Source organism: Dermochelys coriacea, chromosome 8, assembly GCF_009764565.3.
Source record: "Dermochelys coriacea isolate rDerCor1 chromosome 8, rDerCor1.pri.v4, whole genome shotgun sequence".
Classification (NCBI taxonomy): Eukaryota; Metazoa; Chordata; order Testudines; family Dermochelyidae; genus Dermochelys; species Dermochelys coriacea.
In genome coordinates this window covers 29,862,196-29,876,989 of record NC_050075.1, presented here as the reverse complement: position 1 = coordinate 29,876,989, position 14,794 = coordinate 29,862,196, and the positions used below count along the sequence as shown (strand labels likewise).

Here is a 14,794-nt window from a genome sequence, read left to right as displayed (position 1 = left end):
TTTATGTGTTTTAGAAGACGATGGAAAATAAACATTATGGTTATCATGCCTCTCCTGCAGTATTTGTTTGTATTTTCTGGATCACAGATGCTTTGGATTGGAGCCACTAAATCCAATATTAGATCCATGTCTTTTGGAAGTCATTAGACATATTTTAAAATTGTTTTTGTATGTCCAATGTCATTTGAATAGTAATTATTTTTCCATTGACCAAGGGTAACAGAGGGAAAAATCTGCTCCTTTTAACAGTTTGTAATGAAGAGAAAAGATAAAATTAATCCGTGACATAATATATCTCTTCCATATACCACTGCTTATGCACCTGAACTGCTACTATCCCAGCCTCACCCTATGAAAGAGGCATGGCATTTCAAGTGATGAATAAGGATATGTGAGAGAGGGAGATTATCACATTAGTCTTCCTTCATTTTGCTTTACTTTCTCAGTTTAGAAAGCAAATGGCTTCTGGTGTTGCAAATAATGTTCCAGAACTACTTGTGAGGACGTAAATTCAACATAGTCAAAACACCAGTGAGAAAGACTTTGAAGACAGGACTAGATTTCAGGATTAAGAATTGATTTTTTCAAAGACTTATTTAGATGGTTTCTACCAAGTTTGTTCTGTAGACTGAAAAAATATTGTAAATTTCTACGTCTGCCACAAAAAAAATCTACCAATAATCATGAGGGTGTTGCCAAAAACCACAAAAGGGCCTGATCCCAAAGCAACTGAAGTCAATGGGACTCTTTCCACTAACTTTAACAAGTTTTGTATTGGGCCCAACATTACCACCACTTGTTTAGATTAATGTCTTCTATCATAGGTGAATTTATTTCAAACTAAAGGAACCATCTAAGATCAGAATTTTGCCTCTATATCAAAGGCCTAACTCCTGAAGATTCAACCAGTTGAAAATATAAATAATTTTTAACATTGCATGACTTGCTTAGCATTTCTTTGTAAATTGCTTTTTAAAAAATAATTAATCTTTATTATGATGTAGATAATGCAGAGGCCAACAAGTCTGTATACTCAGTTTATAGGAGAGAGCAATTCACTTCATGTAGACAGATTACTTTCTCCTTTTTATTTTTTCCAAATTCTCTCATTTCAGATCTTAGGAAAGTCTCTCAAAGACTCTAGAAAGTCTGATATTCTCAAGGGCTCAACTGTACCATTGGCTAAGTTCAGAGCTCGAAACCCGTGACATTTTCCTCTTAAGTAAAATGTACAAGGAGTAAATGTCTCCCAGCAATAACTCGGAGGCCAGGCCTGCTTATTACATAGAACACCCACAGATGGTGTTCTCAAATCTTATTTTCCAGTTTAAATATTATTTCTGCTTCTGCTAATTAATTGCCAACAAAGTAAAATTGGGATACCTCTGTGCCCATTAAAAAGGGATTAAAGAGAGCTTCCTATTAAAACATACTCATAAAAGAATGAAAATCATGCTCTCTTAAGGGGCAAGGAAGAGTGTTTGTTTAAATGAAAATAGATTAAAATATTTAACTGTTTAGTTTTGCCACTTAACTGCCATTAAAAAAAAAACCTTTGCAATATCTGTTGCAAAAATAACTCTGAGGCAGATTTTGTTCAAAGTATTTTCTGTTCTACTTTTTCTACTCTCACTTTTAGGGGCACCTCATGGGAAGGTGGATTCATCACCTGTGGGTTTAGGCTTTTGGGTATCTTTTAGGACACTAAACATGGAAATCTAGGAGGGACTGGAAAGTTCTTATACTCTGACCCTCTGGGTCACCAGTTTGAACTCAGTCTGGCTTGGTAATAACTAGAGTTGCTTGAAAAATTCATAATGTATAATCCATTAGGCACACTTTAGTTTCTCTTTGTGTTCATAGAATATCCATGATTGGATTGAAATTTTCTCAAGTTTATTTGTTTGCAATTTTGATAAACTTAATTTACTCTGTACTTGCCTTTCTAAATCCCTAATTCAAGCTGTTCCTTGAATTGTTAAATGAATCATGTGCTGCCAAAAAAACAGTCACAATTCACGCTCAGAGATTCAAGGGAGAAAGATTGGAATTAGAATCGTGCCTTCACCTCCTAAAATACAGGTCTCTATCATTTGAACTAAAAAAAGCACCTTGGAGTAGTGGCTATGGTAGGTCCTTTTTTTGTGTCAAGACTCAGCAGCTAAATGACATCTCAGTCACTCGCTCATTCACACAAAGACACTACATCAGGGTTAATCACATTTCCTAGTGAGATGTGAGGTTTTCACAACTGGGTTTAATTTCCATTAACATTTGAATGTTCAAGATTTAAAATTCACAGCCCATGAGCATTTGCACTAGTAAACTCCATTGCACAAATGTTCAGGGAATACATTGCAAAGGGCCCAAGTAAATACTTTAAACATGGGAATGGATCTCAGCAGAACATTATTTGCAGAATTGACCTGACTCTGCTGACCAACGCTTATGATGGCAGCTGAACAGCCTATATAAAATGAGTTTAGCAGCTCCTGTCCAATACCTAGAGTCCACCTTACAAAACTCACCATTACAGTCTGAACCTTTGTTGGCAGTCTTAAGAGACACCAAGGATAGAATGGGTGTGGAATTACACCCTCAGCTCATGGTCAACGATTGAGGCAGTTTGGGGGAATTTGCATTGCTACTGCTCTTGTTGTATCTGATTTTAAAAATGTCAGTAGAGTTGTTAATCTAAATATAGGATCCTTCCATATGATACAAGTTTAGTGTTTCCATTTTTATTAACTCTAAAGCATCCTCACCAAACTGTTGATGTTTCACAGGTAGCAACGGATAAAGACAATGGCATCTTATTGTACAAAGGGGACAATGACCCTTTGGCTTTGGAGTTGTACCAAGGACATGTGAGGCTTATCTATGACACACGGACCTCTCCACCCACCACAGTGTACAGGTAAGTTCCTCCACCTAAGCTATTACAGGATGCACTGTTCCCCAAAAGATGGAGTGGTGGGACTTTCTATGAAAAATCTTTGTCAAAGAATGTGACAAGCTCTTTTTTTTTTTACTTATCTGTCCCAAGTTAGAATTGCCTTCCCTTTCCCCGCGCCAATATCCAGTACACCTGTTTCATTAACTGGGAATCTTTTGTCTTCACAGACTGCAAAATTAGGATGGTTGCATAAACACTGACTTCTTAGCAGAGGTTAATCAGGTACTTCCCAGTTGTATATGAGTTATTGCAGTTATTTCCTATTCTGAGAGTAAGGAAATACTGTGATTTCACAAATATTACAGTGTGGTAGCTTTTGGTAAATGCTGACTTTGCAACTGTCCGTTGTAATCAATTTCCTCCTGTTGATATTTACAGTAAACTCAGAATCCTGAGAGAGACAGCAATAGAATGTAATGCCAGTGATACAGGATTGCAGTTAGATAAAATGGGACAGGAAGGGATTGACTTTATTACAAGGCAGATGTTTTTAGAAGCACTGATACCTGCATCAACAACAAAATAAAAAAGTTAAAGAACCATAGCTAATGGAATTAAACAGAAGGGCAAGTGTGACACAGAGACATCTAGATTCCAGAAGCCTGCAATTTCGAACACTCCAAGTGATACAAGAGAAAATCTTAATTCATTAACCACAAGAGAGAGAACCAAAGACAAAAAGGGTATAAGCCATATCCAAAGTGGGTTTCTTTTATTAGGACCCTGACAGCAGTGCCCACATGTCTTTCCTCCACCAGAGCCTACCCCACACTGACTTCCCTCTGCTAACCTAGTCTCTGATCTGCCAAATTTGTTCCATATGGTCATAACCCTCTACCCATACAGAGCCTGTTGAATTCAGTGATAGGTGCCAAGGTCTGCCTGCATGGATGTCATTGCAGGGATCAGGCCTTTATTTTATTTGCTGGTGAGATTACCCAGATTGTCTTGCTCTTAAAGGGGTAGTGCTCTATCACAGCAAGTATAAAAATGCAGTTTATATGCAGGTAAAGAGGATGATGCTTAAACTTTTTCCCTAAAGATTTTCTCAATTCTTCATGTGAAATTTTAGTCCCCCAGAAACAAGGCAGATGTATAATTGCCTCTGTCTGTAGTTGCTGTCTCTTCATTTTGAGAGCTGAGATATATGTAACAAACAAAAATAAATCAGTAGGCTGCTTTCTATTCTTGGGGTGTAAAGACTAATTAGGCAATGTAATGATATCAGCAGATCCTGTACTGGAACAGAAAGGCCAGTGATTAGGTCTGTGCTATTTTGTCCGTCCTAGGAAGGAACAAAGGGTTTTGTTAGTGATTTTCACCAGTGATGCAAGCTTAGTGAGAGACGTGAAAATTTACTCTTTATTCAGCTGCTAATCCTAATTGATTCCATGTTAGAGCAAAGCCAAAGTTGTTAAACAGTTTTATGCCACTAATTAGAACATAGGGGAAGGCTCATTATCTGCAGATGGCACACCAGGTGACAGATCCTAGTGGGAGCCTGCTCTCAATTGTCAATGGCAGAATCGTGCAGTGACAGGAGCTGTTTCTGACATCAGAGCGCTTTATGGATCCACTACCTTCTGGCAAAGTTACCAGAGATGGCAAGCATCAGTGTCCTCATTATTGCGGTGCCCTTCGTATTGATCAAGGAGGAGGTCTCCATTCAGAAAGACATCTCGTTACCTTAAGATTAATGGCCTGCTCACTACGTTTTGCACCATGTGATCTGTTGAGATGGGAAAGTTGCTGCTTAATGCGATGCCCTTTCTGAAATGTCACCCTAATCTTTTATTAGTTTAAGGAGTACAGCAGAATGGGATTAGCATGAAGCTTGATGGGAAAAGATTAGGCTGATTGAGAAAAACTGCAGCTATAGAATGTCAAAAAGGACTTCTAAATTAATTTAAAAACGTGTTTTCCTTAAGGACGGGGGAAAGGGAGAGAAACCTGCTTGTCTCCATAGATTCATGGAGTTTAAGGTCAGAGGGGACCATTAGATCATCTAGTTTGACCTTCTATATATCATAGGCAATTAAATTTCATCCAGTTATCCCTGTATTGAGCCTCAGTAACTTGGGTTTGACTAATGCATAACTTGTGTTAGGCTAAAACGTATCTTCCAGAAAGGCATTCAGAAGATAGCATGAGATGGAGAATCAACCACTTCCCTTGTAGTTTATTCCAGTGGTTAATCACCCTCACTGTTAAAAATGTATGCCTTGTTTCCAGTGGGAATTTGTCTGGCTTCCACTTCCAGCCATAGGTTTACATTATGCCTTTCTCTACATACTAATACCTGGTACTTTCTTCTTGTGGATGTATTTGTACGCTGTAATCAAGTCACCTCTCAATATCCATTTTGACAAGCTAAACAATTCAGCAAATTGGAATGCATCCGATGAAGTGAGCTGTAGCTCACGAAAGCTTATGCTCAAATAAATTTGTTAGTCTCTAAGGTGCCACAAGTACTCCTTTTCTTTTTGCAAATTGAGCTCTTTAAATCTCTGTGTGAGGCATTTTCTCCAGCTCCAACTTTTCAATAGTCTTTTAAGAAGGTGGGCCCCAGAATTGCCCATAGTATTGTAGTATCGGGCTCACTGGTGCCACATAGGCTACTTGCTATTCCCCTGTCTAATGTGGTCAAATGGGTTATGTAAAGCAATTGAACACTCCTAGGCTTGCTTTGAGGAACTCACTCAAATCTTTTGGGCCAGATTTAGCCAACCGGCACCACCAAGAGCTGTTGCACCCCAAGGGGAATATACCCCCAGGCAAGGATAAGCAGTGTTTTCACCACTGTCCTTCAGAAGTATCTGCTGGGAGAGAGGGAGGCTTTACATTCAAGCACGAGCTCTTCAGTTGGCTGTTCATCAGTTGAGGCTGCAGAGAAGATGCAGATCACCTTCTTTCTGTTGTGCCAGCCCCTGTGCTATTCTGTGACCTTTGGGGCTGTTCTGGCTGTGGATGGGTCACAGGCCCACTAACGCTTTCCATCATTGGTGATTCTGAGCCACAGTCTGCATGGTTGAGTGAACGTGGCCCAGTGGACTTACAACTGTTGAATAACAATGAAACAAAGATAATGAGTGACTAATATAGTTAATCTCCGGGGGAGATAAGATGTTGTTTTGGCTTTCTAACTTCATAGTTTTCAAAAACTTTTCTTTGACTTGTCTCAAAAGCCACGTGATCCATAATGTCCACACATTGTTCTTTTAAAAATCTCATCCTAAAGACCCATGCATGGCAAACTGCCTAGAATGATCTCAGTTTATTTGATTATAATGGGCTCAGTTGGCCCTCCCTGGCTTTGAACCTGCTGTTTCAGTGTATTTCAAAGTTGGGCTTTAGATTATTAAACCATCCCCACAAGCTAATGATGGTGTAAAGAGTGCTAGAAAGATGGATGAGGAATGCATGTTGGATTCTGTTGGATTTATTTCCCCTCTTGTTAGTATGGTTTCAGTAACATGTTGTATTCCTCAAATGGTATTATTAGAAAACGGAAAATCTGTTTCTATAAGTTTGAACTTCATCTCACCTGCTTTGGAGTTTTGAGATGACAGGCTTCCTTAGGGCTGTTACCCTGGGGGATTAATCAAGCATGGTGAAGCGAAATGTTAGTGGCTTGCTAGCAGGCCAGGTGAAAGTAGCTTATACTGCCTGTTGGGTGTGTTGCTTTGTTTTTGTGGTCTCTGATTGGGTTGGGGGAACCCATTACAGGATCTTACTTGCTCCCTTCAGTGGATTTGTTTCAATAGAATTGTAACGCAAAGTTAATTAGGCAAAGACTAATTGGCTGTTCGTTCTGGACCTACTTTAAATTTCTCCACTCCTGCATTATGACTTGGATGGAAAAGTCAAAGTTTGAATTAATGTTTTCTTGAGTACTAGCCATAAAGTCAGGTAGAAGTCAGCAAATATCCATTGTATGAGATTATACAAAGTATATTGCCATTTATCACCAAGTTGTAAGGAGATGTAAGTTAATGTATGAAAAACTCTACATTAATATTGGCCTTTAAGAGAACACCCTACTGTCCTATTATCGGTGAGGATCACTTTTGAATTGCAAATTAAAGACAACCTGAACCTCATGACAAACATTTTACAAAAGATCCACTCTGTACAGAGGCATTGCAATTCATTGCTTCCTCTTATCACTTTAATTATTGCTGAGGATATATGTAAGAAAACAAAATTCTGTTTTGTGAACATTCTAGTTTTTAAACCAGATTGCACCAATAAGATAGTCTGTATAACATAAGCCATAGACTTTTCACCCAGTAATTTCTGCAGTGGGGAGAATTACTCTTCCCTACTATATTACTGAACACTATTGAACCCAATAATGAGTGGTTAAGCTAGAACATATCTTTTAGAAGGATAACCAGTCTCAGTTGAAAAACTCCAAGTGATGATAGACTTACTACTTCCTCCTGCTGAGCTGTTCCAATGGTTAAAACTCCAAATTGGAATGAAATTTTTATATCCAACTTCAAGCCATTAGATTTACTTCACGCATTTGTCTTCTAGAGTAAAGAGCTTCTTAAGTTCAGCTATCTTCTGTTTCTGTTATGTTCTTGATCCAGAGCATGACCTTATTCTCTGCCTCTTTATTTACACTGATGTAAACTTCAGTGACTTCAATGGAATTATTCCTTATTTAATGGCTCTGAGTGAGATCAGACTTTGGCCAATGATCTGATAATGTAAGACTCTTCACGGTAACTGACATGTTGCAAACAGATTGTCACTTCAGGTGAAAAATGAGAAGCAGAAGTCAATGATCTCCTTAGAAACATAGAATGTATTTTCATGAAAATTTCCTGGCAGCAATAAAAATATAGAAATGTAAATTATTATTATTAATTCTGCTTATCGTATTGACTGTTTCTCTTTCAGTGTCTAATCCCAAATAATGTCAGAGTTCTTTACAAAATTTAGAAGAATGTTCAGATACTATCTACTGCATAAAATATAGACATTACATAAAATGCCATAAAATAGTCTACAAAAAAAATTAGTGATCTGATTAGTATGTGTATAGGAAGAATGGCTGTTCTTTTAGTTATAAGTTATAAACATAAGACCTGAAGTCAGGATAGTTGAGGCTGTTTTTTTTCCCCCTTTTTTTCTGCCACATGCTTTCTATGTGACCTTGTGAAGGACACAGGTGTAAATCCTCTTCATGGTACATGCCTCAAGTAATTGAGTTAGGTGCAGGGGATCTCTCAGAGAGAGGATTTCTTCCTCCACAAGGCTGCAGAACAGAAATGGATTTTCTCATGCCCAGAGAAGGGCCCTCAAAGTGCTCGAGTGTTAGTCTGTGCCTGCTGCTGAACCTGAGCTGAGTGCTGTTTATAGAGCACAATGGTTGATGGGTCAGAAGAGCATGAGGTCCACCAGATCTCAACCATCTATCCCTATCCACTTTCAATCATACTCCAAAGCTTGTGATAGGTACCGGTCAATCTCGGCAGAGCTGGGTTCTGTACTGTGCAGCAGGTGCTGGCTCCCTGTGCATGCTCCCCAAATCCTTCCTCAAGCAGTGGAACTGCAGTAGTTCCCCTGTATGTAGAAGCCTCGACACCCACAGCAGGCAGGGAAAAGGAGACAGGATGTTCCCTTATATCTCTGTACCTCCAACTGTTCATCAGTAAAGGGTAATATGACTTCCCTGCCCCCAAGAGAGTGAGCCTTACTTCTTTAATGCATTGAGCTATAGGAGTGCAAAAGCATTAATTATCATTAGAATAATTATTAGAATTTGTCAAATACAATATTCACCAGAAGTCTGACTGCAGAAGCTGACTGTCTGTATGACTGGTCCTTTTTATCCCAATACCTTTATCCCCTGCAGCTTTTGCTGTGTTGATCCCCACTGGGATCTCTATTTGATACTGCTGAACAGTCTCCAAATAGACCCTTTTCAGAGATTTCCATGAGACATCAGCAGGTCCTTAACAGTTATGAGTATTTGAAATTCATTTTGTTCTCTCTACCGCACTTTCATATTTTCAGGTACCCCTTAGAGATTTTGCATCAAATATAATGAAAGCAACTGGCATTAATCTCTGACCTGCACAGTAAATGTTGTAAAATTCAAATGAACTTATACATCTTGCATGAGCCAAGGCAAAGGATGGATGAATTCAGGCTTAGGAATCAAATACTTGATTTTGTGTTATTCAGGAACAGTCTGCTTCTGAATGCTTTGTGGGTATAGTTTCATCCTTCAGGATTCATTTGGATTTATATAGGCAAAATCCCATTGGCATTAATGAAGTTTTATATGTCATTCCCTCAAGTACCTGGGATGAGAATGTATACTTAAGTGATATTGGGGTTTCTTACATCTTAGCTATCTGTCCTGCACTCAACACACAATAACGGAGTGCCTAGAAACAATATTAACATCTAGAAACCAAATTCAGATGCTACATGTTAATGTTTTATAGGTTTTATTTCCAACCTCCGTTAAACCAGTGCCATTGACTTTATAACAACAATATCTATCTCTTAAAAAGCACTTTACATCAGTAGCTCTCCAAGCACATTATAAAGAAGGTCAAAAAGAAAAGGAGTACTTGTGGCACCTTAGAGACTAACAAATTTATTAGAACATAAGCTTTCGTGAGCTACAGCTCAGTTCATAGGATGCATTTGGTGGAAAAAACAGAGGGGAGATTGATATACACACACAGAGAACATGAAACAATGGGTTTATCATACACACTGTAAGGAGAGTGATCACTTAAGATAAGCCATCACCAGCAGCAGGGGGGGAAAGGAGGAAAACCTTTCATGGTGACAAGCAAGGTAGGCTATTTCCAGCAGTTAACAAGAATATCTGAGGAACAGTGGGGGGTGGGGTGGGGTGAGGGGGAGAAATAACATGGGGAAATAGTTTTACTTTGTGTAATGACTCATCCATTCCCAGTCTCTATTCAAGCCTAAGTTAATTGTATCCAGTTTGCAAATTAATTCCAATTCAGCAGTCTCTCGTTGGAGTCTGTTTTTGAAGCTTTTTTGTTGAAGGATAGCCACTCTTAGGTCTGTAATCGAGTGACCAGAGAGATTGAAGTGTTCTCCAACTGGTTTTTGAATGTTATAATTCTTGATATCTGATTTGTGTCCATTCATTCTTTTACGTAGAGACTGTCCAGTTTGACCAATGTACATGGCAGAGCGGCATTGCTGGCACATGATGGCATATATCACATTGGTAGATGAGCAGGTGAACGAGCCTCTGATAGTGTGGCTGATGTGATTAGGCCCTATGATGGTGTCCCCTGAATAGATATGTGGACAGACTTGGCAACGGGCTTTGTTGCAAGGATAGGTTCCTGGGTTGGTGGTTCTGTTGTGTAGTTTATGGTTGCTGGTGAGTATTTGCTTCAGATTGGGGGGCTGTCTGTAAGCAAGGACTGACCTGTCTCCCAAGATCTGTGAGAGTGATGGGTCGTCCTTCAGGATAGGTTGTAGATCCTTGATCATGCGTTGGAGAGGTTTTAGTTGGGAGCTGAAGGTGATGGCTAGTGGCGTTCTGTTATTTTCTTTGTTGGGCCTGTCCTGTAGTAGGTGACTTCTGGGTACTCTTCTGGCTCTGTCAATCTGTTTCTCCACTTCAGCAGGTGGGTATTGTAGTTGTAGGAATGCATGATAGAGATCTTATAGGTGTTTGTCTCTGTCTGAGGGGTAGGAGCAAATGCGGTTATATCGTAGAGCTTGGTCAGTATCACTATTCTAAGTCATAAATTAGCATTAGGCACACTCTAGTTTGTAAATTGCTCTGCAATATTGTGTCATGGTGTTGTAAAAAGGAGAAAACTACGACACCCTATGCAGCTTCCATACAATAAAACTGCTTCTAAGCAGCGGACAAGAGTCAAAATGTAATGGGCTTTGCAGGGCCTTCTACTGTACATGAATCAGTTCAATAGTATTGGTCAAAAGAAGAATTAAGAGGTGGTGTGTATATAGGGACTTAATAAACAAAGCAAATGGAAGGTGGATGTTGTAATAGGCTGAATCAATGGTGGGTAGGTAGGGTTACATCCTGAGGGATGCTGAGTACCTGTAACTCTGTTGACTACGGTGGCAGTTCCAGGGTTTCTACTTTCCAGGATCAGGTCCTTAAATCCTTATCCAATGAGAAGAAAATTATTGTAAATCAGGATATCACTATTTCCTTTTATTTCTGTAGCATTCTGCCTGATATTGTGGAGGTTTAAGTGTGAACAGAAATTGTTAGTAAAGATTCCATTTGGGTGTGTTGGAGGTTACTTGTCACCTGTTCCTCGTATTGAGTGGCTGGGATGAGCTGGGATAAATTCAGTGCAGGTTTTCAGTTAGGAACTGCATGGCCACAGCAGGTGTAATTGTTGATAAGACTGTCCTCCACCCCAGCAGGTAATTGATTCAGTCTATCCACAATATATCATTGCCTCCTTTATGAGAAGTTGACATTTAAAATATGACTGAGCAGAACAAAGTTTTCTGACACCCAGTGAGCACAAGTAAAAGCAAATTGATACTAGACCAGCTTTCACAGGGATAGTTCTGTTTCTGCATGTTGGAACCATGGTTTCATGCTGAAGTCCACTTCCAGTGAATATGTGAGAGAGGTAAGCAGACCCAAGCCAGTTGTTTTCTAAATATCCTAAAAGATCATTGGTCCACAATAAAATGTTCTGTTGTCAACAATGGCCAATGCTAGATACTTCAGAGGAAGGTGCAAGGACCCCCATAATGCAATATTATGGAATAAAACTGCTTATCAGGAAAATAACTTTCTAAGCTCTCCACCCACTAGTACAGGGGTGGGCAAACTATGGCCCACGGGCCACATCCGGCCCGCAGGACCGTCCTGACCGGCCTCTGAGGTCCCGGCTGGGGAGGCTAGTCCCCGACCCCTTCCCCACCATCTGCCCTCCCCCACAGCCTTAGTGTGCCACATGTGCAGTGCAGCTTGCACTGCCCACCTCCCAGGCTTTCAAATAAGTCTGTCCTGCTGCTCTGAGCGGCCTGGTAAGGGGACAGGGGGCGGGCAGAAGGTCCCAGGGGGCAGTCAGGGGACAGAGGGCAGTTGGATGGGGTGGAGGTACGGGGGGGGGGACAGGAGACAGGGAACAGGGGGGGTTGGATAGGGGGTGGGGTTCCAGGGTTTGGGTGGGACAGGGAGCAGGGGGGTTGGATAGGGGGTGGGGTCCTGGGCGGGCAGTTAGGGACAGGGGTCCTGGAACAGGGGGGCAGGGGACAAGGAATGGGGGAGGGATGAATGGGTTGGGAGTCCCAGGGGGCCTGTCAGGGGGAAGGGATGTGAATAGGGGTCGGGGCAGTCAGGGAACAGGGAGCAGGGGGGGTTGGATAGGGTGTGGGGTCCCAGGGGGACATTAGGGTGGGGGATCCCGGGAGGGGGCGGTCGGGGGACAAGGAGCGGGGGGATTGGATGGGTCAGGAGTTCTGAGGGGGGCAGTCAGGGGGCGGATGGGGCGGGGGCCAGGCTATTTGGGGAGGCACAGCCTTCCCTACCCAGCCCTCCATACTGTTTCACAACCCCAATGTGGTCCTCAGGCCAAAAAGTTTGCCCACCCCTGCACTAGTAGATGGTTTACACCCAAACAAGCTATGGATGTAAAGTGCCCAAAGCATAAGAGTGTTCTAGAATTCTTTGTTGAGTTATTTCAATAAATGTACCAGCTGCAGAAGTTAGGCTTGCTCCTTTATAACTCCCAGGGTTACCCTACTGCCTTTTTAGCAGGTAGGTAAGACATTTGCTACTCTCCAGGTCTCCAAACAGGAGTGGAGTTTGTTTATTTTCAGGGCAGGGGAAGTACATACTTATGAATACACTGCCACCAGAAAATAAAGTGGAAAGTATTTCATTTCCTGTCTACATATATCAGGTTTCTAACTAGACACTAGTTCTCTTTCTTAGTGCCTAGCTTCCAATTTCATCTGAACAATTTCATCCGCTCCCAGTCATTCAAGCTGGAAGCATTTTTAATTACCTTCAGCAGCAGCAATGGTCACTGTCACCAGCAACTGCTAGTGAATGGTGTGTACCAACACATTTTCAAAAGCATAAAAGAAGGACCTTTGTTGTGGGGGGGTGGGGGTTTAAGCACTCCTTATTCTAGAATGGACCCTTGAAGATACCTGCTACATTTTCTTGTCAGAAGAGGCAAAGAATTTATGTCATACTGAATTCTGAAGCCAACATTGCTTTCAGTGGTGATTTGACACTTGGTCTAAAAATTAAACCCAGTAGCCATGTTTTGTTGTGAGGCATGAACGTGCAGGTCAAGCTTTCCCTCTGCTTGGTGGCTTCATTCTTGCGAGTGATACAGGTACCTCAATGTAAAATAATTCTATTCCCTGACCAGTTAGGATCCTTGCATTCAGTACTTGTCTTCTACAAGTCATTTGTCTTAGAGCTACAAGTCGTTCAGGGCTGGTCTTCAGTACCGCAGTAAATCGAGCTAACTTACGCAACTTCTGTTATGTGAATAGTTAGATCCACTTACTGCAGTGGCTACACTATGCTGTGTTGATGGGATAGTGCTCTCCCATCGATTTAGCATGAAGCATGAAGTCTCCCGTTGACTTCCTTACACCTCTCGGGGAGGTGGAGTACCCAAATTGATGGGAGAGTCCCATCGATTTAGCATGTCTTCACCAGACCCGCTAAATTGACACTCGCTGCATTGATTGCAGCAGTGTCGATCTACTGGGTAGTGTAGACATGCCCTCAGACTTTGCCAGTCCTTCTCTGATGTCTGCAGTCATCCATATTTTCTCGGGGTAATATATGGGATTCTCATGAATCCTGACATCATTTCTGGATTGATAGAAGTCTATGTCATGAAACTGTTTTTATCCAAGGCATGATATCATGATGTTGCCAGGCAAAGAACCACTTCATTGCAATGTGCTGACAGCAACATCATGACACATTCGTCCGAACTTTGACACACATTTGTTCTATGCTATGGGATTAACTTGGAAAAGCAACAGTCCCATGATCTGATATCCAATAGGGCTGTCAAGCGATTAAAAAATAAATTGTGATTAATCGCATGATTTTTAAAAATGCAATTAATCGCTTGATTAATCGCATTGTTAAACAATAATGGAATGCCATTTATTTAAATATTTTTGAATGTTTTCTACATTTTAAAATTATATTGATTTCAATTACAACACAGAATACAAAGTGCATAGTACTCACTTCATATTTATTTTTGATTACAAGTATTTGCACTGTAAAAACAAAATAAATAGCATTTTTCAATTCACCTCATACAAGTACTGTAGTGCAATCTCTTTATCATGAAAGTTGAACTTACAAATGTAGAATTATGTACAAAAAATAACTGCACTGAAAAATAAAATAATGTAAAACTTTAGAGCCGATAAGTCCACTCAGTCCTACTTCTTGTTCAGCCAATCGCTCAGACAAACAAACTTGGTTACAATTTGCAGGAGATAATTCTGCCTGCTTCTTGTTTACAATGTCGCCTGAAAGTGAGAACAGACATTCACGTGGCACAGTTGTAGCTGGCGTCACAAGATATTTATGTGCCAGATATGCTAAAGATTCATATGTCCCTTCAACTTCAACCACCATTACAGAGAACATGTGTCCATGCTGATGATGGGCTCTGCTCGATAACAATCCAAAGCAGAGTGGACCAATGCATGTTCATTTTCATCATATGAGTCAGATGCCATCAGCAGAAGGTTGATTTTTCTTTTTTGGTGGTTCGGGTTCTGTAGTTTCCACATCTGAGTGTTGCTCTTTTAAGACTTCTGAAAGCATGCTCCACA

The 14,794-nt window shown here is 40.7% G+C and overlaps 1 protein-coding gene across 1 annotated transcript in view; it reads left to right on the top strand.

The window, feature by feature from the left end:
- Window positions 1-14,794, top strand: part of SLIT3 (slit guidance ligand 3) — a 796,449-nt gene that overhangs the window by 766,477 nt on the left and 15,178 nt on the right. The window contains exon 32 of the mRNA XM_038413692.2: window positions 2,787-2,917. Within this exon, the coding sequence (XP_038269620.1) occupies window positions 2,787-2,917 (131 nt within the window). The remainder of the gene's footprint in view (window positions 1-2,786; window positions 2,918-14,794) is intronic.